The sequence below is a fragment of the Taeniopygia guttata genome, chromosome 20, assembly GCF_048771995.1.
Source record: "Taeniopygia guttata chromosome 20, bTaeGut7.mat, whole genome shotgun sequence".
Taxonomy (NCBI): domain Eukaryota; kingdom Metazoa; phylum Chordata; class Aves; order Passeriformes; family Estrildidae; genus Taeniopygia; species Taeniopygia guttata.
This window is the reverse complement of record NC_133045.1, coordinates 2,187,109-2,208,413: the sequence shown is the minus strand read 5'-3', so window position 1 is coordinate 2,208,413 and position 21,305 is coordinate 2,187,109. Positions and strand designations below refer to the sequence as shown.

Here is a 21,305-nt window from a genome sequence, read left to right as displayed (position 1 = left end):
CTAATTCAGTTAAATTCTACTCTCTCTTACCAATCCAGCAGTGAGTTTTACAGCTTGGCTACAAGAAGTCACTTTGCCGTGGATTGATTTATTAATTTCTGGTCTGCGCAATGGTAAGATTTGGGCAATAGTAAGCATATGGTGGATAATTTGGGCAATAGTAAGCTGTGCACAGCTGCCATCAGACACCAACCAAACGACAATCATTCCCATCCTGCCATGAACAAAGCCTTCAACACTCCGACCCAGGGCTGGTGCTGACATTAGCATCCACATCATTAAAGGAAATAGAAAAAAAATGGTGCAACATTGGAGATGTACAAAATTGAGATGTACATTTATCATACATTGCATTGTGATTAATTTTTGCATTAAAAAATAAACTTCAGGTGTAAGTGAAATGCCCTTGTAGCTGTACTCATATAAAGCTGCTCAAAGCAGTGTCAAATTTTGGGTTTACACAACTTACTAGGATGCTTTTAAGTGGTTCCATTCAAAGCTTGGAGGAAGCAACTCTACACCAACCTCCCTGCTGCAGAAAAAGGCAGTTGTTATTGCATGTATTTGCATGGCACAGAAAATCATCCTTGGGATTTGCTACCCCTGACCAAAGTGAGTGAACCGAGCCTGTGGGAACACCTGGGATAGTCAGCAGAGGGAAAACCCAGTGGGAAGGTCTGCAGCAGGGAGTATCACCCTCAGGGGAGGATCACCACTTTAGGGACCATTTGATCAAACTGGACAGAATCAGGTCCCTGAGGCAGAATCAGAAAATTAACTAGGTTGGAAGAAACCTTTGAGATCATCAAGTCCAGTATTCTATGACCCTATGACCTGATGGGACATCCCTGTGAGCACTGAAGAAACTGGAACCTCACTGCAAATTCCATCTCAGTTATCTGGGAAAGCTTACGGCCATCAGGAGAGGTTCTCACGACAGGAAGAATCTAAATGCCATCTCCCCCCTTCAAGGAGGATGAGGGACACTACCAGGCTGATTGGTCTCATTGGGGCTTTTCCCCCCTCCTCTGTGGCATTCTACCAATCCTAACCACTTGCAGTGTCATTCCTCCTTGTTGGTATCCCTGCACCAGTGCTGCAATGAGATGTTGCAGCTGTGGCTCCTGCAGAACCTCCCTCCACCCCATCTCCCTCAGCCTTACAGCCCTCACTGGTTCCTCAGGGCAGCATCCACAAGCAGTAAAAATCCACAAGTTGTGTCCAAAATCTCCTCTTCAATATCCAATGCAATCACCAAGGGTGGACGAGGTCTTGGGAAAGAACAATTCCTGAAGAATCCCAGTGGAAGGACAAGTCCAGGCAGCCTGACTCTTGCCCCCAGGAGCACACAGATAATTCATTTCCACTTGGATATTCTATCACACATAAGGAATAAGGACCAGACCACCAGCTCTTTAAGTAGCTTTATAAAAGTATTTGACTTACTGAGATACTGTTACAGTTACCTGAGTATTTGAAATTACAATGCAAGGAAATACCAACAATGAATTTCAGTACAGTATTTTACAATCCAGTGCTGCTGATCCCAGTTTCTACATTAGTTCACTAGAGCACATATACACAAACAGTGATTCTTGGAGAAAATTAAAAGACACCACAAAAAAGGGGGCTGGAGATACCAATATAACAGAGTTGAGATTACAAACCCAGTGCAGCATGTAGTAAAATAAAAGTTTTAAAAAAGAAAAAAAAACCCTAACCCCCAAACAACTTTTTATTTTTCTCAAAATAATAAAAAAGGTTGTTTTTTTTTAAACACAAGCAACTGGATTAAAAAACCCCAAACTTCCATACTAGATCAGATAAAGAATGTATTTACTGTGCATGTCATTAATAAATGAACAGTTCCTGAGCTACTTGTATAAGTAAGGCTTTATTAATTCTCAGTATTTCATTTTCTCATGTCATTCTCATGAGAAATGAGAAAAATGAGAAATGAGAAAAAATTTCTTTTAATACTTGGTAATTAGGATCAACTGACAGTTGCATATGAATGTACATTTGTGACATACTAGGAATTTATGCAGCTCAGGTTGCTAAAACAGTTGAAGCAGTGGGAGACAAATTAATTAATCTCTGCTGAAAATCTCACTTGTAAATCCAATCCACAAAAACCTGTTATCTGGGATAGCAGCTGCTCTGGGCTCATCCCTGTATTGCTTCACCAGATCCCCAGAAAGAACTGAAATGTGCACCAGTGGCTTGTATAATTCCTTTTAACTTCTACACAACATGCTGTAAAAATTTAACAGATTTGTTAGTATTCACAAGTCAAATGCCTAAGGAATCAGAACTTGTGCCTTCAGAAATATTGTCAATGTAACACTGTAAAGTTTAAACTTTTTCTATTTGGCCAAATCCAATGTTTGATTGATTATTTTTTCCCCTCAATTAATTCTTTATTTGCAATAATTTTAAATAATATCTGGTGCTTGGAATATCCAGCCCCCTTTCTCCCATCCTGGTACAGCAGAAAAGACATATAAACATGCCATTTAAATTAAAGAAACAGTGGAATAAGTGGAATCCTGGACATCAAAAATATATACAAGCAGGTATGTTTTTCCTGAACTAAACATTTCAACCATAAAAATATTCAACAGCCAAACCCTATAGAACTAGGGCTAAGGCTATTTCAATTATAACTACTCTTTATTTTAAAAATATAGGGCTGACAGCCTTTTGGGTGATATTTATACATGAACAATAGTTCTAGGTTCCCTACACGAATTGTAAAGCAATATGCAGAACATAGACTATTTTTCATAGCTTAACCTTGCATTATCTTGCTTAATTTAATCTCTCTTGTAAATATGTTAGATAACTACATTTCACGGTAAGAATTAATATAAACAGAAAATATATATAAGGCCTTTTTTTTCTCATGAACTGTATACTGTCATAGATCCAAATGTTGTGGAAGTTGGTAAGTCTCCTCCCAGTCACACCTGAAGGTGAATTCTCACCATCAATGAAACTTTAGATAAGGGGCATTTCTGTATCATCAGCACCTCTCCCCAGGCCTTCCTTCAATTAAGCCTGACAAGTCCCACCCTCCTGCCTTCCCCAAAGCATGTATCACTGAGCCCTGACACACCTGTGAAGTCAGTTCAACCTGTAGTGTCTTGGTTCTTCTTAGGCCTGAATCAGTTTTTCCCTCTTGCAGTTTAGATGGATACAACAGCAGGAAAGAAATACTCTTTTCCAGACTGAATGTTCAGTTTTACACTTTCCCACTGTCCTGTTTCAGCTCTGTCATCTGAGAGAGTCTTTAATGCAGCTCCTCCCCAGTGCTCTGAGCTGCAGGTTTGCTTTAGTATATGCTACATGTTATTTCAAGTGTCAGGTCTCTTACTGTGGCTACAGCTCATTTCACTGGTGTCTGACTTCCTCCCTTCGGGGGAAGGGAAAGGGCTGACCAGACCCAAAAAGTGCATTCAGTCTAAAGGAGCAGTAATGCAAAATGTTATTGTAAACCAGAAAATAATTAACAGATTCTAAAAGGAAATAACAGATGTTAATTCAACAGGAGCTTGCTACAAAAGTTACTAGCTGTAAGCAGCTAAGTGGGTAAAAGCTTAGAAACCTCCCCAAAAACTTTAATTTCAAACTTAATAGAACATTTACTGATGCTCCAGCTTCCCAAAAACCTGTAATCCGTGTCTGAACTTTTTAATCCTCTTAGCCTCAGCCAGTCTCACACATCAGTTCATCCACAGAAATGATGAGTAGGATCATTTTCTGAATCCAGTTGTTTTGTGCTTCTTCCTGAGAGCCAAACGAACTCTTTGGAGCAAACTGACTGCAACATGTAGGAAAAACACCGGGGGTAATGTCCATTAACACTGCTGACAAACAGCCTGCAAACAGGAACCTCAATGGAATCAGTGCAATCCCAGCTAGGCTTGTCTTTTGCAAAACAAGTGAAGTACCACAGTGTTAATATTGATTTCAAAGTTAAAATGTGTTACACAGCAAAGCTCTGAACCCTTCAGAAGGCACAGAGCAGTGTTCCAACCACTTTGGGCAGGTATCTCTTTTGCTTACAGGAGCAGGATGGGGATAAACCAAAGCAAAGCTATGCCCTGGATTTGTGCCACAGTTTGACACCCCCTTAACAGCAGCTTCAGTCCAGCTGGCACGTGAGCAGACTCCAGGCAAGGAAAAACAGTCTGGCCACACTTGAGTTAGAAAAAGGAGCTTAAGGATTGGAGCTGCTCATGACACAGAGGTGGATCCAGGCTGGCTCTGACACTGCTGTCAGGAGGCTCAGGATGCTGCTGCAGCATTGCAGCTACCAATGAACTTCCCAGTACATCAGTAGCAAAAATGCTACTAAAAAGGAAAGAAAACTATTGTTAAAAATCTGTCAGTCATTAAGGACACACTCTAATTAATGAATGGTAAAACAAAGCAGAGCCCAAAGCTGTACTAAACCTCTACTCTGGTCATTAGTCACTTGTAGCCATATCGGATTGCGCATTTGATTTCTGAAAGTGCTCAGTAGAACTCCAGAGTTAAGGCTGATAACCTCAGGATAACATCCATTTATTTACACATTAGTACTGTTAAATAAATCCAAGTCATGTCTACTTTACAATGAAGTGTGCAACAAGCAGAAGAAGTGAAGCACATACATCGTGTTGGGTTCACATTCTTCAAGGTGCAAATTTCAGCTACTCTTGCCCAAATCCTTCTGTTTCTTCAATTGCAAATAACAGCTTTTCCTTTAACTGCTCATAATTTTTATATGGTGGAAGGTCTAAGCGATTGAAACTGCAAAATAAAAAAAAACATAAGTACTGATGAAGAATTCAATAGGAACAAAAAATCCATTATGAATATGGGTGATTGGAATTTTTGCTGTGGAGATGGAGACTGGGATCTATACCCCGAAAAAGCTGACTACTGATATAAATGTATGTATTTCTGAGGGCAGAGGTTAGTATTCGAGTACTCATACAGTGATAGTTTTCATTAACTTTTCCTAGTGGGAGGAAAACCAACTTCTAGGTAGTTAATTAGAGTCATGATTCAGATACAAAATTTTCATTTTGTGTGGTTTTGCCTAGCCAAAGAAAAGAGTAGAGGTGATCTTTTCTCTAGAAGTGTGTGAAAGTGACTATTTTATTAAGGAGTGCAGTGATAAAAGACAGTCCCAACCTTGTTAAACACTACTGGTAATGACCTTAATTGTTCAGTAATATATTACACAAATCCATGGAATTCCCAGTGGAATCTATTCCATGCCACGAGACCTTTTCAGAAGTTCAGCCATCATTCAACAACATAGTTCATTGGTGTAATTTGTGTTTGCTTTCACAGAGTCTCAACCATTTCAGCATATTACCCATTTACTAAAATGTCACAGCAGACTGTGGTCACCAAAACCAGAGCAATAGCAATATTCTGATTTGTTATGTACTCACCAGGTATGACTTCTGGGTAACCAGTTTTCCTTTCCAACTTTTTCGATACAGAATTTTTGGGGTCCATTGCTCCCTGTAACAAATTCCAATAGACAAGGCATAGTCCAGCTACCTTTCTATCACTGTAACACACTGAAGCATGCAAGGCTTAAATAAAGACAGGATTTCCATTTTTTGCATGGAGAAGGGACATTTGTCTCACTCTACAGCTCTGCCTAGATCAAAGTATGCATGTGGAGAAACGCATCAATTTGGAGTGATTTTAAAGTGCAATAAATAGGTTTAAACATTCCTTTCATCTTTTTCCATCATAGTTCAAGTATATGCATGGCTTACAAAACAGCATTTAATATAAAACACATTTAAAATGCCGTAAATATATAATTAGGTTCTTTTTAGAAGTCTCTCCTGCATTAGAAGGGTTATTAATACATACCCATGAGGTCAGCAAATCCTCCCACTGGCAATCTGCATGTTCCAGTCACAAACTGCAAGAGTCTCATCCTCTTCTCATTATCTATTTCTTTCACAAACTGAAAAACAGTAATTTAAATAAAATTTAGGGGTAGATTCAATCTTCAGATTTTCACATTATCACTATCCACAGATGAACAGTAATGTGGCTTTTGGGAACAGATGGGTTAGCAGTAAGTTTCTATCTGCACTCTGCAGGTGTGCTCAGTGTTCTGACCACTGTTCACTGAGCTGTGCTCTGTAACTTCTGCTGGTCTGAGAATAAAGAAAAATCTGCAAACCTGCCAGAACCACACAATCTGCCTGCTGGTCCTAGTATAGTGCCTGTAGATGGTGTGTCTCTGCCAGTCATTCAGGTCAATTTCTTGCATTCCACAGAGAAGCACCTTTGGGGCAGAAAAAGGGAAATAAGCAGAGGAGTACAAATTTCCACTTTCCTTCTGTCACCTCGCACACAGCAAAAGAGAACAACTGGACCCCCACTTAGCAGCACCTGCAATAACAGTGCACTTGGTTTTAATTTTAAACTTCATCCAAAACGTCTATAAACAAAGACTGATGATGAAGTGGTTCAAAGACTGGTTCATGAAGTGTATTTGGAGAGGCCACAAATTAGAGAGCATCTCTATTGTGAACATGGAGTAATCATTTGCAATTTTAGGAATAAATTCTCCCCTGTGAGGGTGGGCAGGCCCTGGCACAGGTGCCCAGGGAAGCTGTGGCTGCCCCTGGATCCCTGGAAGTGTCCAAGGCTAGGATGGACAGGGCTTGGAGCAACCTGGGCTAGTGGAAGATGTCTCTGCACATGGAAGGGGGCTGGAACAAGATTATTTAAAATCCCAATCCAAACCATTCTGGGATTCTATGTAGACATTCAAGCCAGTTTATCTTTGCCCAACCATACAATTCTTCACTTGGGATGGGATATTTTGTTTTGACGGTTTTACTTTTCAAACTGAACAAATGATTCAGAAAGTGTTATTTTGAGAGAACAAACCCAAACCAAGAACTTGGCCCAATCTATATGCAACCATCCAGTGCATATCAATCTGGCTTTATCTCTCATTCTGTCAAGTTTACTCATTCTTTGAACACAGGCAAATCAAAGAATCACAAAAACAAAGAAAGAAATTTCTGCTGACAGAATCTTGGCATTTAGAAACATCTAAATTGGCTGCAAAAAGGAAAGTTAAGGAAAGCACATTAATCTAATACTATTCTATGAAGTTTCCCCCATATTCTCTATGAAACAGAGTTGTTAGCCTCAGAGAGTTCTGTCCTTCAGATGCACTAACTGGAGTTTATTTTCTGTGTAATGACCTGGATCCAGCAATAGCCAAGCAATCCTTTACCTCCAGTTCCTTTGCATCAAAATACTGCAAATACTGTTGCGGCAGTATTTCATTGAAGCCTTCAAAGAAAGCCTGTGTCTGCTCCTCAACACCTCGGGACAGTCTCCATTCTGCTACTAGCCTAGAAAAGAAGACACACCAATATCATTTAAATGGCTCATGCTAAGCCAAGTCCACATCTTTACCTATTTTGAGATGAACTGTAAGCTAAGTTAAAAAAAACATGGAAAGTCTGGAAAGTTCTGGGGATAGAGCACCATATAATTTTATCAGCAGCCTTTACTCTGTGCAAATGATTGCATTTTTTCTCTAAGTTACCCTAAGTGTTCAACTGTTCTGCTACAGAAGTATTTTGGACTCAAAGAGGAGGCAGCATCTCTTCACTGATTACATTAATGAGAGCACAGCAGTCCTAAGGTGTTTGAAGATTTTGTCTGATATTCTCCCCAGAAATCTCAGTTGTTATCCATGACAAGGTAAAAAACAAGTCAAGCTGTACTGGTGAAGAGCAGCAGGACTGCCAGCTTACCAAGCAGTGACTATGTCCATTTGGAAAGTTCCATATTTCTGTTAATCATGAAACTGCTCTGTGGCAGAAACTCCACTCTCCATTAATAAAAGGGTGAAAAGCAGGCAGGAGACCCGGAGAACCTGAACCCAGGGAGAAGCAGATATTATGCTGAATTCAAGCCTAACCTGTCAGGAGTGCTGGAGTCTAAAGAAGAGTTGGCTATTTCTCATTTCAGTTGTAGAAACTTGGGGGACGTAAAGCAGGACTTGGAGTACAGCAAAAGAAACTGAATTAAACTGTAATTCGAGCTCTCCCTGGGTTCCTAGGAACCAGAGAATGATTTTCTGCAGATCCTCCCTCCTGCCAAATGCCAGTATGTTTCTGGTGAAAACACCATCTCTTTTGTCAATCACCGAAATGTCTGCAGATTTCTCATGTGATGAAAACAGATCCCACTCCCAACTCCCTCCCCCTGCCTATGGAAAAAGCCTTCACAGAACACATTGTAACAAAGAGGAATTTGTTATTCAGTTTATTTTGTGCCTGCAATGTGTGATGACTTTTTTGCAAGCACATCCTCCCAGCTTTTATGTGGAAGTTCACACCTTAAATCAGAGATGCTGTAACTGCTGCACACTGAGGAAGGAGGGGACATTTCAGGACAAAGCAGGTCACTGTTCACATGTTTATTCCTTAATCACTCTTAGGCTCCTTCACTCAATCTATTGCTTTAAAACATTTTGGTGCTGCAAATATGAGCCTTACTTTATGACAACACAACCTATGGCATAATTCAAAACACTGTTACACCTACAAGACCAGTTCATATAAAACTAATAGCAATTCCAAGTATCTTTGAAAAGTAAGAATCTTCAGAAAAACATCCAAATATGTTCTCAAAAAAAACCAAACAAAAAACAACCCCTCAAGACCCCATATGAACCAGAAATGGCTGGCTAGAACATCAGCATGCTATAAAGCAATGTAATTATAGTAATAAACAGATGTAACATTTCATTAAATATATGACAGTCACAATTCTTATCATGGTATTCTGCTAAACTGAGATAACTCTAGGAAAAAAATGGACTTTCTTCTAACCATGATCTTTAGGAAAAGGGGATTTTAGAAACTTATTTCTATCAATATTCCTCTTTCAAACACTTGCCACTTGTTGCCAGCATCAGCAACTGTTCAGTAATGCTTTAAATGATACAGACAGTCTTTTGTTGTTAGAACTGAAAGAAAATGACAGAGTATTTTAAAGTCTTCACTTATTCTTACCTGATGTAGTCTTCTTTATTTTCTTCTGTGACCTGAATGTTGCTACCATTTGGCTTCAAATCATGGCTTTTGATTTCACCTAGTATTTCTTTATCAACAGAAAAAAACATTTCCAAGCCACATTCTTCAATATCATTCTCTCTGGAAGGAAAAAAAATACAGTTTTAAATAACTGTGTTGAGAACTTGCACACAGCAGAAGAGATGAGCATGAAGAACCTTAAGGTAGAATGTTTGGAGTTAAATAGTCAGGATAAAGCAATGTTCCTTACACAGTAATTATGGCCTTGCCAGAAGTCCTGGAGTTTATATATGTTGATTTTTGCTTTTGGAAAGTGAAGAACTGCCTTTATATACAGATGTGTTGATGATCGTTTTCCTCCAAAATCAAGTGCAAAATCAAGATATTTATCCTGACCCATACACAGCAATGCCAGTCTTGAAAACATGGCTATAGTTTATTGAGCCCCATGATACAACTGCACTTGTGAATTTCATCTTTCCAAAATATACAGTACTGCATGAAACCTTGGATAAGGAGGGAAGGCTTCAGATGAAAGGTTGATTTTATTTCATCATCCTTCCCTTTTAAAATGAAAGCTTACATGCTTCAGCTCAGTTTGGGCACCGAGGTTTGGCACATGATCTCTAAAAGTCCCCTTCCAAACTCAGTCAATCTGTGAAATCCTCAAACTTGTGGAAATGAGAAAAACAGCCCCCTGATTCAACTGCCAAGGAATGCTGCCTGCAAAGTTATAAAATTTGCTTTTTTGTAAGGAACAAAATTATGTCTGTCCTGACAGACATGGTTCTTCTCCCCTGTAAATGTGCAGTCCTTTCCTCAGGGGTACCTCCAGCAACTCTACAGAAAAGGAGGCTCAGCTGTTCTGAAGTTTGCATCTGGACTGAGAGGACTCTGCAGCCCTGAAGGTCTGAAGCCTTTTCTCCAATTTTTACATTGTTAAGTGATTTTTCAAAGGGGTAAAGCTTTTTCTGCACTCCAGCCTAGAAGATTTCTATCACTACAGAAATTGCTTTGAATTAAAATGAAAGCACATTAGCAGCACATCCATGGAGTGCAGAACTCTGAAAACCAAATAAAATTCCTATCCCAATTCTTAAATATCTCATGCTGCTTTCTCTGCTCCTCAGTATTTAATATGAACCTTCCAAGAATCACCACTACAGATTAAAATCTTGGCTTATATATTTAGTTTTGCATCTCAAAACCTAATCTAGTCTCACCCTTCTATGAAGTTTTCAAACCATGTTTAAAACTATTCTTAGTGTGATTCTTAAATGAAATATTTTTTCTCTAGTCACAAGAAAGACTAATTTTTCTGCAAAATGCTTTTATTATAGCTGAAGAAAAATATTTACTCAGTTTGTCTTTCTTTTTCTTCTAATATATTTGTTAACATTTTTAACTGGAAGAAAACAATCAGTGTAACCGAAACAAACAATGCACATCAACCATGGACAAAATCATGTGGTATCCTCCTATGACAAAATCAGTACAAAATTACAATGCTTTATATCGAAGGGGTTTTAAAAATAATTTCTTAAAATATCTGTAATGCATAATTCCAGAATAACTGTGATCTAGAAACTCCACATCCTTTTTACTTGGTAGTCTCTGGAGAAGAATTTGCAAAAGAGTGGAGAGGAGGACTCCACAAGAGCATGGACAGAGAGGTGCCTGACCATGCAGACACAGAAGGCTGCAGGTAGGAATAGTCTGGAATCATTAAGCTTGGGGCAAAAATACAGGACAGCTAGAACTTCTTTAAAGCATTAAATCTTCAATACCAACCTTGAAGTCAAATTGCAAGTGTGACTAACAGAAGAATTATGTGGTAGTAAATAATAAACTACATTTGTTAACTTCATGTTCTTGTAGTACTAAACATTTTGTTTTCTAACTAAACCAGTACTGGAGAAACATTAAATGGTTTTTTGCTGATTTCTTTTAATCAGTTATCTGAGAAGTCTCTGTCAAATTTACTCAAGCCATTTTATTTGTAACCACGTTCAACACTGCCACATCTGCATGTCTAACTAGAATTAATAACAGCCAATAAAAACACAACACAAGATGCTGCATGGAATATTCAGCGAACCAGAAAGGCTCTGGTTCAACAAATCAGTCCTTCAACAAATCATTCTGTTTCGACAAATCATTCTTTGTGTATCTAAAGTCACAGTAAAAATTCCATACTGCTCTGCAACATTAGATTATATTTTTCTGTGGGGTTGTTAGCAATAGATTTACATCTACTTCTTGGCAGAAGTGAAAACCATTGTATTGCTATTTCAAGAACAAAATGAAGTCAAACTCACTTTACCCAGATGAGAGAGTTGTAAAACTCTGGGTCAACAGATTCTAAATCCTTGAGTCCTACTGCCTTGTTTAGGATACGTTTATAGAATGGCAGAGAGAAACCAGTGTCAATGAACTTCCCATGGAACAAAGCCTGAGGAACACAAAAACAGACAAAATAATGCAAAGGATGCTTCAGTACTTAATATGACAACATTCGTTCTGTGTGCCAATGAAATCTGATAGCTAAAGAATTAAACCAACCTGAGTACCATCACTGTCAATATGCTGAAGTAGCTTACACCAACAGGAGTTATAGCCAAAACACTTGATACTGTCAGCTCAAAAATGGATTTTTTCATTATCCATCTGATGGCACAGTATTTATTTATAGGAAAACTACAGGACAGATCTGTTTCCTGCTATAGGACTTACCATGGCAATGAACCTCCCAATGAATCTGAAGTATTTCAGGTGGTCTGGGTTGATGTAAGAGGCTGGGTTTATCTGTAAGCAGTAGTTATCTTTCCCTGCATATTCAAACAGGCAATACATGGGGTTCAAGACTTCATGTGACAATAGAAAGAACCACTCCCTGAAATCACACAAACAATAAAAACACATTTCAAAATATAAATCACAGCAGAAATTACTGTAGCTAACTCATGCTGACTCAGGCCCTTGTTGGGCCTCCTTCCTCAGAGAGCAGCTGGCCCACACTGACACCAAAGGGAAACTACAGCAAATTACAAATTAAAATGTGAAGTTGCAATGATACACAACTGTCAATGGCTTGGATAAAACCCACTCTTACCTAATGAGCACATTACAAGTCTACCACTGATCTAAACATCCAGTGTTAGGGAATGACAATTAACATATGCACTTCCCAGTTACATTCCAGTCGAGACTTTGGATTTAAATGTCAGTTTCTGTTCACTTTTGCAATAAACTCTACTTTGACATTAATAGTTGGGTCAAAGGCTCACTTTAGTTCAGTAAACTGCATCTCTTTAATCGTGGAGATGATTAAAGTAACTCCTAATGCAAGCTGAAAATCATTTTACACAGTTTTAAGACATGCAAACATCTTGCAGAACTGCCTTCCTCAAATGTTCCAAGCTAAGGAATAAACTTCACTCCTACTGTGAAAGCACTGCAGTTAAGTACTTCGGGCAAGCCATCACATCACCACTAGCAAAACAAGTTACTATCTACCACTTCAGTATAGTTTACCTTGCCACACCTCCATAATCTAAACCTTCTTCACCAGGGAAAATAACCCATAAACGTCTCCGGAGATCCTGAGGGCTGAAGCTCATTATCTTAGTGAAAGAAAAACAATCAATTCTTTTTAAGAAAACAGCTATAAACACTGGTTAGAATTAATACTATTTTCTAACAAGCATTAGAGCGTTTAATAATTTGGAAAAACTTTAATCAGGATCTACAGACTTTAACAAAACCTTAACATTTTAACCTGAGGTGTACAGAAATAATTTTTGTTTGACAAAAAATTGCTCATTTCAAGGCAACCAGATTAAGATCAACGTAATATATTTTTTGTATGTAGCCCATGCTAGTAGAACACATTGTGAGGAAAAATGCACAAACATAAGTACAACAAAAAAACAGCCTGAGAATGGGGTGCTGCTCTGCCCCAGCAGTCTCCTCAAAATCTCAGATTTTAAATCATTCTGAGGAAAAAAAATCACCTTTGTCAGATAAATGAGTGCCAGAACTACGTATTTTAGCATGATCTTGCAAGTGTGAATGCAGCCTAACTATTAATTTTTTTTGTTAGTCTGACTTAAAGTAACATTAGCAAGACATCAAAGGTGCAAAAATTACATGTGAGAATAAATTTAATAAAACTACTTTTCATGCCCACTACTCCAATGTCTTAACACAATACCTGCTGAAATGAGTCCTCAAATAATGTTTTCCTGCTCACTGTGATCTTTATGTGCTGTGGCATTGCCAGTTGCTGAAAGGAAATTTTTTAGATGTGAAGGGTACAATCACTGAAGTTTCCACTACTCAGTTTGTTGTATATATTAAAAGGTACAGTTGAATTTCATCAATCAATATAAAACAAACCCAGCAATCAAGGTATCTGAATTGTAATTTAACCCGAGAACAAACTGGTTCCAACACTGCTATCTACAGTGACATGCACACACCACCAGATGCTGCTCAGAACAGGAGCACTCCTACAGGATACTGGAAAACATGAAGATCAGTAACATATTCCAACTGAGGAAGACTTTCTACCCCAGAACTCATGAGACACGTGAAGAACCTCTCCTATAAGAAAAGGCTGAAAGAATTGGGATTGTTTATCCTGGAGAAACTTCAGGGTGACCCAATTGTGGCCTTCCAGTACCTGGAAGGGACCAACAAGAAAGATGGAGAGAGACTATTGACAAAAGCCTGGAGCAACAGGACATGGGGAATGGCTTCCCATTGCCAGAGGCAGGGTTAGGAGGGATATTGGGAAGGAATTCCCAGCACCTGTGAGAGTGGGGAGGCCTTGGCACAAGGTGCTCAGAGAAGCTGTGGCTGCCCCTGGCAGCCACATCCATGGCTGGATGGCACTTGGAGCAACCTGGGCTAGTGGAAGGTGTCCCTGCCCATGGCAAGGGGTTGGAATGAGATGATCTTTAAGGTCCTTTACAACTCAAACCATTCTGTGATTCTATTAATTTAATAAAAAATTAGAATATCCAGGCTATACTGCACAAAATTCTAAGTGAAAAACAAGGCCAGTCTCTCCACTATTTTCAAAGGATAATTCAGTGACTCTTGAAAATTGGAACATTTAAACCAACGACTTTTTCCTAAACATCAAGTTACTTCATCTCTTGATACAAGGAGCTTAGAGGACCAAGACTGACACACTGGAATTTGGTATTATGTTAGAGCACCCCATGTGCACCATAGTATATCCCTCAGTGCTTAGACACGTCTGTTGTGTCACAAGTGCCCTGCATTTTCTGCCAGAAGTGGTATTCATATAGAAAGTAGCTCTTGTATTAACTCTAAAAAACTGTGCCTCCATATATTCCTGTATTAACAGTAGTAAGAAAACACTATTCAGAAGCCCACCACTTCAAAAAAAGTAGGGAAACGGATGTTTTCCTTTATTCTAAAACATTTTAAAGCCAAAAGTTACATCACTTTAAAGCTTACATGAGATTATACATTTCTTGCATTTACTCCCTCCTAATTTAACTCACCTTTAACCTTAGAGTAGTTTGATTCCCTTTATTGCAAGGCACTGAAGAAGGCACTAAAAGCATGTAAGCAAAACCAAAAATGCAAGCAAAAATTGCCAAAAAATGAATCCATACCTGACACCAGAATCTGAAATAATGGACCTTAGCCTTGAAATCACGCACATAAGCTATCTGGGGTCCGTTGTCTCTGCAACCAAAAAAGAGGAAAATAATGAATTTCCAAGAGTTTTTGTAACTGAAGCAAAAGCCTGCAAATGTATTAGTTATACAGCTGTATGGTTTAGGTGGCTATCTAGTCACATTTTTTAATTTTGGGGTGTAATTTCTTGTTTTTAAACTAAAAGGAAAAATCTTCCTTTGTAAACTGTGAAGTGCTTAACAGTACATTTAAAACACTACCTGAACATTAACTGTAAAAAACAAATTCTAACAATATAGAAGGGATGACATTCAGTTAACTCGGGAGATAAATTCTGGTTTCAACTTCATTCTGGTTCCTAAAAAAAAAAGAGAGGGTTGGGTCTCTTTTGAAGAGAGAGACTAGTAACTCTAAGAAAGGGATTTGGTCATCAACACGATAGATGCAGCTCCTCCATTACTCTCAAATCTCATACACTATGTGGCAAGAAGGATTCTGCAGTGTTCAGAACTCTGCCTTCTTCAGGGACTTTCAGTGAACGAAAAATCCAGGTAATTAAGAAGCATTGCTCCATGTAAAACCTTCCTGCCTAATAATGTAGTAAGAGGAAAAAAATAAAGATTTCAAAAATGACATGTGCTAAACTTGACTTTTGAAATCTTAGTAAAACGTTGAGAACACTTACAGAGCAGACTTTCCTGTGCGGGGATCTATGTATGTAGTGGTTCTTCTATTGTGATCCACAAAATAGGGAATTCCATCCACAGTAAATCGCATTTCCCAGCCCTCTGGCAAGGGCTTCTCATTTAACTGACTACGGATACAAGAAAATACATGGGAACTGACCAACTTAATCCGTTATGTCAATTGAGTAATACCTGAGACAGTAAGCATCTTGGAAAATCTACAAAGTCTACAGATTGAGAAAGTTTCTTTTTGGATTTATTTTAGCTTCCACTCCTGTCCTCCCCCCCCCCCCCCCCCCCCAAATTTGCAGTCAGCTCTCAATTAGATGAAAAGGACTGGTGAAGTAAACATTAGCTGATTTGCTTGCAATACCTTAAATAAAGGCAAGAAAAAAACCTTAAGGGAAAACTGTAAGGAAGGTTTATTGTTTTGTTCACAAACAACAGAATTTTATCTTTTAACTATAAGGCTTTTACTTAAAAACTGATATAATTTTAATAAGCAGCTTTTGGTATCTCATGCATAAGCACAGCAGCCAATAATGTTTCAGAATGACAAAAATAAAAGAAAATGCAAATACTGATCATGTAGAATGTTTTGCTATACACAAAAGCAGATCTCAATATATCGGGGAGACCTGAGTAGTATCACTGTGAAGTGCTCCCCAGTGGCTTCCCCCCATAAATACCATGTTCTGACTGTGCAGCCCAAACATTCTGTTGCTGGACTGCTCCAAGAGTAACTGCTCCCCACAGCTGGCTGCTGCAGAGGTGAGTGGCTACAGCTGTGACCCCTCTCACACAGCCTTGGCTGTCCCCCTTCCCCTCCTCCACGGAGGACAGGTGAAGTTGCTTCACCAAGCAGATGTTTTCAGCTCAAACAGCAGCTAGGACTGAACACATCTCACCCACAACTTCCTGCCTCCATTCCTTACCTCAAAGACTTTGCAGTGACAGAGCCCAAAATTAACAGAACTGTAGTGTTTCTAGTAGTGCCCCAAATTCTTTGTCTCTTTTATTCCTCTTTTTTTAAGAGGTGTGAGGAAAGGTGCTAGAGTTTTTTGTCTTCTTTCTGTCTCCTACCCTTCCCCAGATGTGTCCAAGGCCAGGCTGGATGGGGTTTGGAGCAATATGGGATAGTGGAAGGTGTGTCCCTGCCCATGGCAGGAGGGTGGAAAGAGATGGGGTTAAAGCCCCTTCCAACCCAAACCATTCTGTGATTCTACAACTGTGTGGGAAACAACCAAAGTCTTACTCAAGACTCCGCACTATCCCATCATCCTACGAAGGAAATCTCTTCTTCCACCAATGACACAAATGTTTAGACAAATGTAATTGATTACTTATGAAAAGTAGAAGCTGTCCTGGGGAATGACTTTATTGCTTACTGTTGACCAAGGCTTTCCAGGTAATAGTAGGATGACACAGTAATATTGTGAAAGTTTCCATTTTGGCCAATATCTGAACTTTTTTATTGAGCTCTCTGATGTCTGCATAGCACAATCCATGCCTCACCTGTGGGCAGCAATTCCTGGCTCACTCTACTCTCACTTACTTGGCTACATTTTAGTATCATATACATTTTCACCATACATGCAGCTCCAACTGATTTCTTACCCCTGACTCCTGGGGTCTTCCCACTGAGTGATTCGTGTGTTGTGATTGACAAAATACACTCTGCCATTGCTGTCAGTTCTCTTTTCTGAAAAGATGTAAAAGGAGAACAAATTCAATTCCCTCCTCAATATATTGCTGAGACTATATGAAATATATAATATCAATCACCAGACCCAGCCTCTCCTGCCCTCAGGTTTCTCTGTACCTCCTCTGACCGAACATATTTTCACTTTCATTGACCTTATTCCTTACTATGTAATTTTTTTTTCAATTGTAGGAGAAATTAACTGGAAACAGGGAAAACTGTGAGTTGTTTTGTCCACAGAAAACTTCAGCTCTGTCAAATACTGTGATGTGCCTGACAAGCAACACAGAAAGCAAACACAGAGGAGGGAACAGATGTACTCAGAAGTATCAAGAAAGTACAAGGGGGCTTCAAGTTCAAATTATAGCAGGAAATAAAACATGGTCAAGGCAGTTTCCATGAAATCCCATTTATATTTTCTCTCAGATGAGCCATGGGCATACACTGACCTAACACTGCCTATGAGAAATACCCTGACTTGCTCCTATGTATCATTCTGCAGCTCTTCAAACCATTTTTATTTAGTGTTGCAAGAGAGACAAGTTACAAAAATGTATCAAAATCTGACTACCACGGCTCAAAAGCTTCAGTGTCCAAGAGAAGTCTGTAAGTAGGCGTTTGCCTATCAGCCTGACAGCAGAATTCCACACGATGTGGAGACTCAGTTTGCCATTTCCTGGACACTGCCAGCCTAAAGACCTTTCTGTGAAATGTTATATGTAATGTACCTAAGCACAAGTGTGGGGAACAAAAGCTTCATGGCACGAAGTTGCATCAATACCAGGACTAAAAATCCAAATAGTTCTGTTTGAAAAGCAGATGAACCCAAAAACTCAGGTCCCATTTGTCCAATTCTGCCAAGTAATTACTTGCTCCAAATTCCACAAGAGAATTCTGAGAGATTTGCCTATGTATCATAAAACTTGAATTTTTTTATCTACTTTATCATCACACCAGAAAGGAGATATAAATAGAAGTTTATATAAAAGTTTATAGTTTATATAAATAGAAGTTTTACACTTCTATTTTTTTATTAAACCCCAGCAAAATTTGTATTAATTGTAAATTATCAACCCTGTAAAGTACAAGAATAAATTTATTCCAGGGAGAGGGCCCAATCAAGAAGCAGTTAGTTGTCACAATAAAAAAACATTCTCAGACCAACAAAACTCTTCAAGAGTTGTATTGGAGAAAGAATTTAGCAGCTTGATTTAGAGAGGATTTGAAGCCTTATTTAGCAGAACGGGATGGGGGGCGGAATGAAAAAGCCTCAAAAGGTTGACAGTGTTAAAGCAGCTATTACACTTGTTATCAGTGGAGCAAACCAGAACACTTTTTAGTTTCTATACCACTTTGAAATGGCATAGCCTAGTCAGAATTCTGTTTTAATATCACATTTGATTAGATCTTATTTTAAAATATTTAAATGTAGATTTTAATTAAAAAAAACTAGCTTACAACAGTTGACAAATAATTTGGCAGAAGTATGCTTTAATATTTAATACATTGCATTACAAAACACATTGAAGTTAGTCTTACCCCATCCATGTGGCAGAGGGCCAAGAGGATCAAACTCTTTGTTTTGTGTGGATGAAAAGTCCTGGTTCTGCAAGTCACATGAACAAATGAGGCATTAATGACTAGTCATTTGCTTTCCAGATGTTCTACCATAGCCATCCTGAATTACTGAAGTAAATGCATTTTTGTTAATGTTACACATAAGCAAAGATGCCAACTATTTATTTTCCTCCACAGAGAAGGCCCAGTTTGGTGACCTTGGCATGCTTAATTAACTACAGTGCCAAGAAATAATAATTCTTTGTTTAGTATCCCTGCCTAGCAGGAGGAAATTAGTACAGTAGTGCCCAAAGCAATCAGAAACTTAATTCCTGCACTCAGTACAGTTCACCCTAGCCACCACGTACAGGCTCCATTTTATTCTCACACATACAGCAAATCAGAACCTACATCATTGTTGATGAGCATGAGTAGCATGAGTTCGAGTGATCCAATGTCTGCTATTCAGAGACAAACAATGGAGTAAAAATGCTGGAAGGATTATTTTCAATTTCCCTGCTCTCCTAACATCCACTGTGCAAAATTTATTTTACCCAGAACAGAAATACATTGCTTTCCTCCCATGTGTTTGGCCAGAGTAACACAAGATACTACACAAATAAACCAGCTTATTACTAAGCTGTAGCTTGTTTTGCACCAAAGGCTTTATCAATATCATGTATAAATTTTATCCAAGAAGCCCTATATTGAGGTGACAACTAAACCCCATGTGCTGGCTGCAAGGAGACGAACTAACATTAAAGTGAGCCCTCCCTGCCATGCTTCACATAGAGATACATTATCATAAACTAAGAGAGTCTGCTGCCTTTATGGGGAAAGGTCACCCACAGGCATGCCCAAACCCCAAAACCAGCCTAACCCTCACTTACCCACGTATTCCTTACCCCATATATGAACCTCTGGTTGAACTGCTGCATGGCTCCCTGGAGCTGGCTGCGCTGGAGCTGCCACTGCTCGTAATTCCGGACAGACTCCAGCGTCGGTCTCTGCCATGTCGTCGTTCTGGTGAAGTGGTCAACGTAATAAATCCTCCCCATGTTGTCAACTCGTCGCTCCCAGCTTTGGGGAAAAAAGACAAGCCACAGCTGTCAGTAGGTGGCAGTTTAAGGGCTCAGAGGCACCTGGAGGCCAATGTGGTGAAAGGGAACAGAAAGCATGGGCTTATCAGCAGCTTTTTTCTCCTTGTACCCTCTGCTAAAATTATGCAAGAACTAGACTTTTTTATGAGAATCACTTTTATTTGTTGCACACTATACAAAGTCAGACCCATGCAATTTAAAGTATTTTTAGAGTTTTTTGAAATAGTTGTCAAAAGCTGTCTAGACCACTGTCCATACTGTGCTAGCATCACTGCAGTTATCCCTCCCAGCCCGTAACACAAGCCTGCTGGTTGCTCCTAAAACACAGCAAACCCACTGACGTTTTAAGCTATTCAACACAAGACTTCCTCATACTCTGATTCAGCAGAAAAGAAAGGTTTGGGCATGGAGTTTGGTGTTTTGATTTTCTTGAGTTTTTTTTTTTTTTTCTAATTTTCAGCTCATATGAGATCAGTACTACTTAGAAAACTTGAAAGAAAACATTCCTATTCTAAGTAAGCTTAAGCAACATACAAGTTCATCTGCTCAAAAAGTTCAAAATAACTTGAAACATGACAGGTGAGCTCCATTTATGAAACTGCCAGTTTTTGTTCTTTAATAATAAGTTCTCTTTACCATCCCACATTTTCACTTTGTAATTCTTTATAGTGTGTGAACCATTTGAGGATGAAAAAGTGCAACAGAACAACTCTGGTGCTTTTCTTATATTGTTAAAAAATAAGAAACAGCAACGGTGAGCTAACATCACGGACTGTTCTTATGCCAAAAGCTGCAGAAATTTAATAACAGAAGTTGGTTTCTATGTGCATAATAAATTGGCAGCTGGGAGCCCTGAGACAAGATCAAAGGCCTGCAAACAGTAACCTCGGGATAAGAGGTAACCAAGAACATTCCTGCTCAAGCTGATAGTTACCTCAGTGCCAAAATATTTTTCTGTGGTTTTTGTTCTTTTACTCTACTGTCTTTAACTGAAATGTGTTTCTCAGTCAGTAAAGATGCACTTGCCTAATCTTTGACAGGAAGTTCAGATTTGGCTCTTTTTGAACATTCAACTATTTTCCATATGCATTCCTTGGAGACACCTGGAGCAACTGGGTTCACATTTCTGTTTTCAAATATTTGCTCCAGCTTTACCAAACTGTCAGGCAATTAATTCCTGAAAACCCAGACATCTGAGATGACCGTATGGCTGATCCTGGCTCACCTTGGAGGAAGAGGCTCTGGCCGATCCCATGTTGTTCTTTTTTCAACATGATCCACGTAGTACACTCGACCATGCTGGTCTACTCTTTGCTCCCAACTGAAAATAGATCAAAAAGTTTAATCTTCCACCAGATCAAACTACGCTAACCATTCATCTACAGCATAAAGATGTGAAACATCTGTTTCCATAAAATGCTTATTTCTAAACAAAATGCTTAAAACTAATCCTTGGCTCATGAGATGCACCAGAACAGTGTGCAGCACACAG

At 39.0% G+C, this 21,305-nt stretch overlaps 1 protein-coding gene across 8 annotated transcripts in view; it reads right to left on the bottom strand.

The window, feature by feature from the left end:
* Nucleotides 1-1,412: 1,412 nt before the first annotated feature.
* Nucleotides 1,413-21,305, bottom strand: part of ITCH (itchy E3 ubiquitin protein ligase) — a 58,973-nt gene continuing 39,080 nt past the window's right edge. For 4 of the 8 annotated variants that reach the window (XM_072916901.1, XM_041720177.2, XM_041720175.2 and 1 more), the window contains 16 exons: nucleotides 21,039-21,134; nucleotides 19,619-19,793; nucleotides 18,696-18,762; nucleotides 17,072-17,156; nucleotides 15,454-15,582; nucleotides 14,744-14,816; nucleotides 13,306-13,377; nucleotides 12,627-12,715; nucleotides 11,826-11,985; nucleotides 11,411-11,544; nucleotides 9,072-9,212; nucleotides 7,277-7,397; nucleotides 6,206-6,310; nucleotides 5,887-5,983; nucleotides 5,451-5,523; nucleotides 1,413-4,797 (listed from right to left, as the gene is read on the bottom strand). In XM_072916901.1, the coding sequence (XP_072773002.1) occupies nucleotides 4,698-4,797; nucleotides 5,451-5,523; nucleotides 5,887-5,983; nucleotides 6,206-6,310; nucleotides 7,277-7,397; nucleotides 9,072-9,212; nucleotides 11,411-11,544; nucleotides 11,826-11,985; nucleotides 12,627-12,715; nucleotides 13,306-13,377; nucleotides 14,744-14,816; nucleotides 15,454-15,582; nucleotides 17,072-17,156; nucleotides 18,696-18,762; nucleotides 19,619-19,793; nucleotides 21,039-21,134 (1,717 nt within the window). In that variant the 3' untranslated portion in view covers nucleotides 1,413-4,697. Of the gene's footprint in view, nucleotides 4,798-5,450; nucleotides 5,524-5,886; nucleotides 5,984-6,205; nucleotides 6,311-7,276; nucleotides 7,398-7,425; nucleotides 7,928-9,071; nucleotides 9,213-11,410; nucleotides 11,545-11,825; nucleotides 11,986-12,626; nucleotides 12,716-13,305; nucleotides 13,378-14,743; nucleotides 14,817-15,453; nucleotides 15,583-17,071; nucleotides 17,157-18,695; nucleotides 18,763-19,618; nucleotides 19,794-21,038; nucleotides 21,135-21,305 lie in introns of those variants that run through there. The other 4 variants (XM_041720178.2, XM_041720176.2, XM_030288480.4 and 1 more) reach the window with 3 other exon arrangements.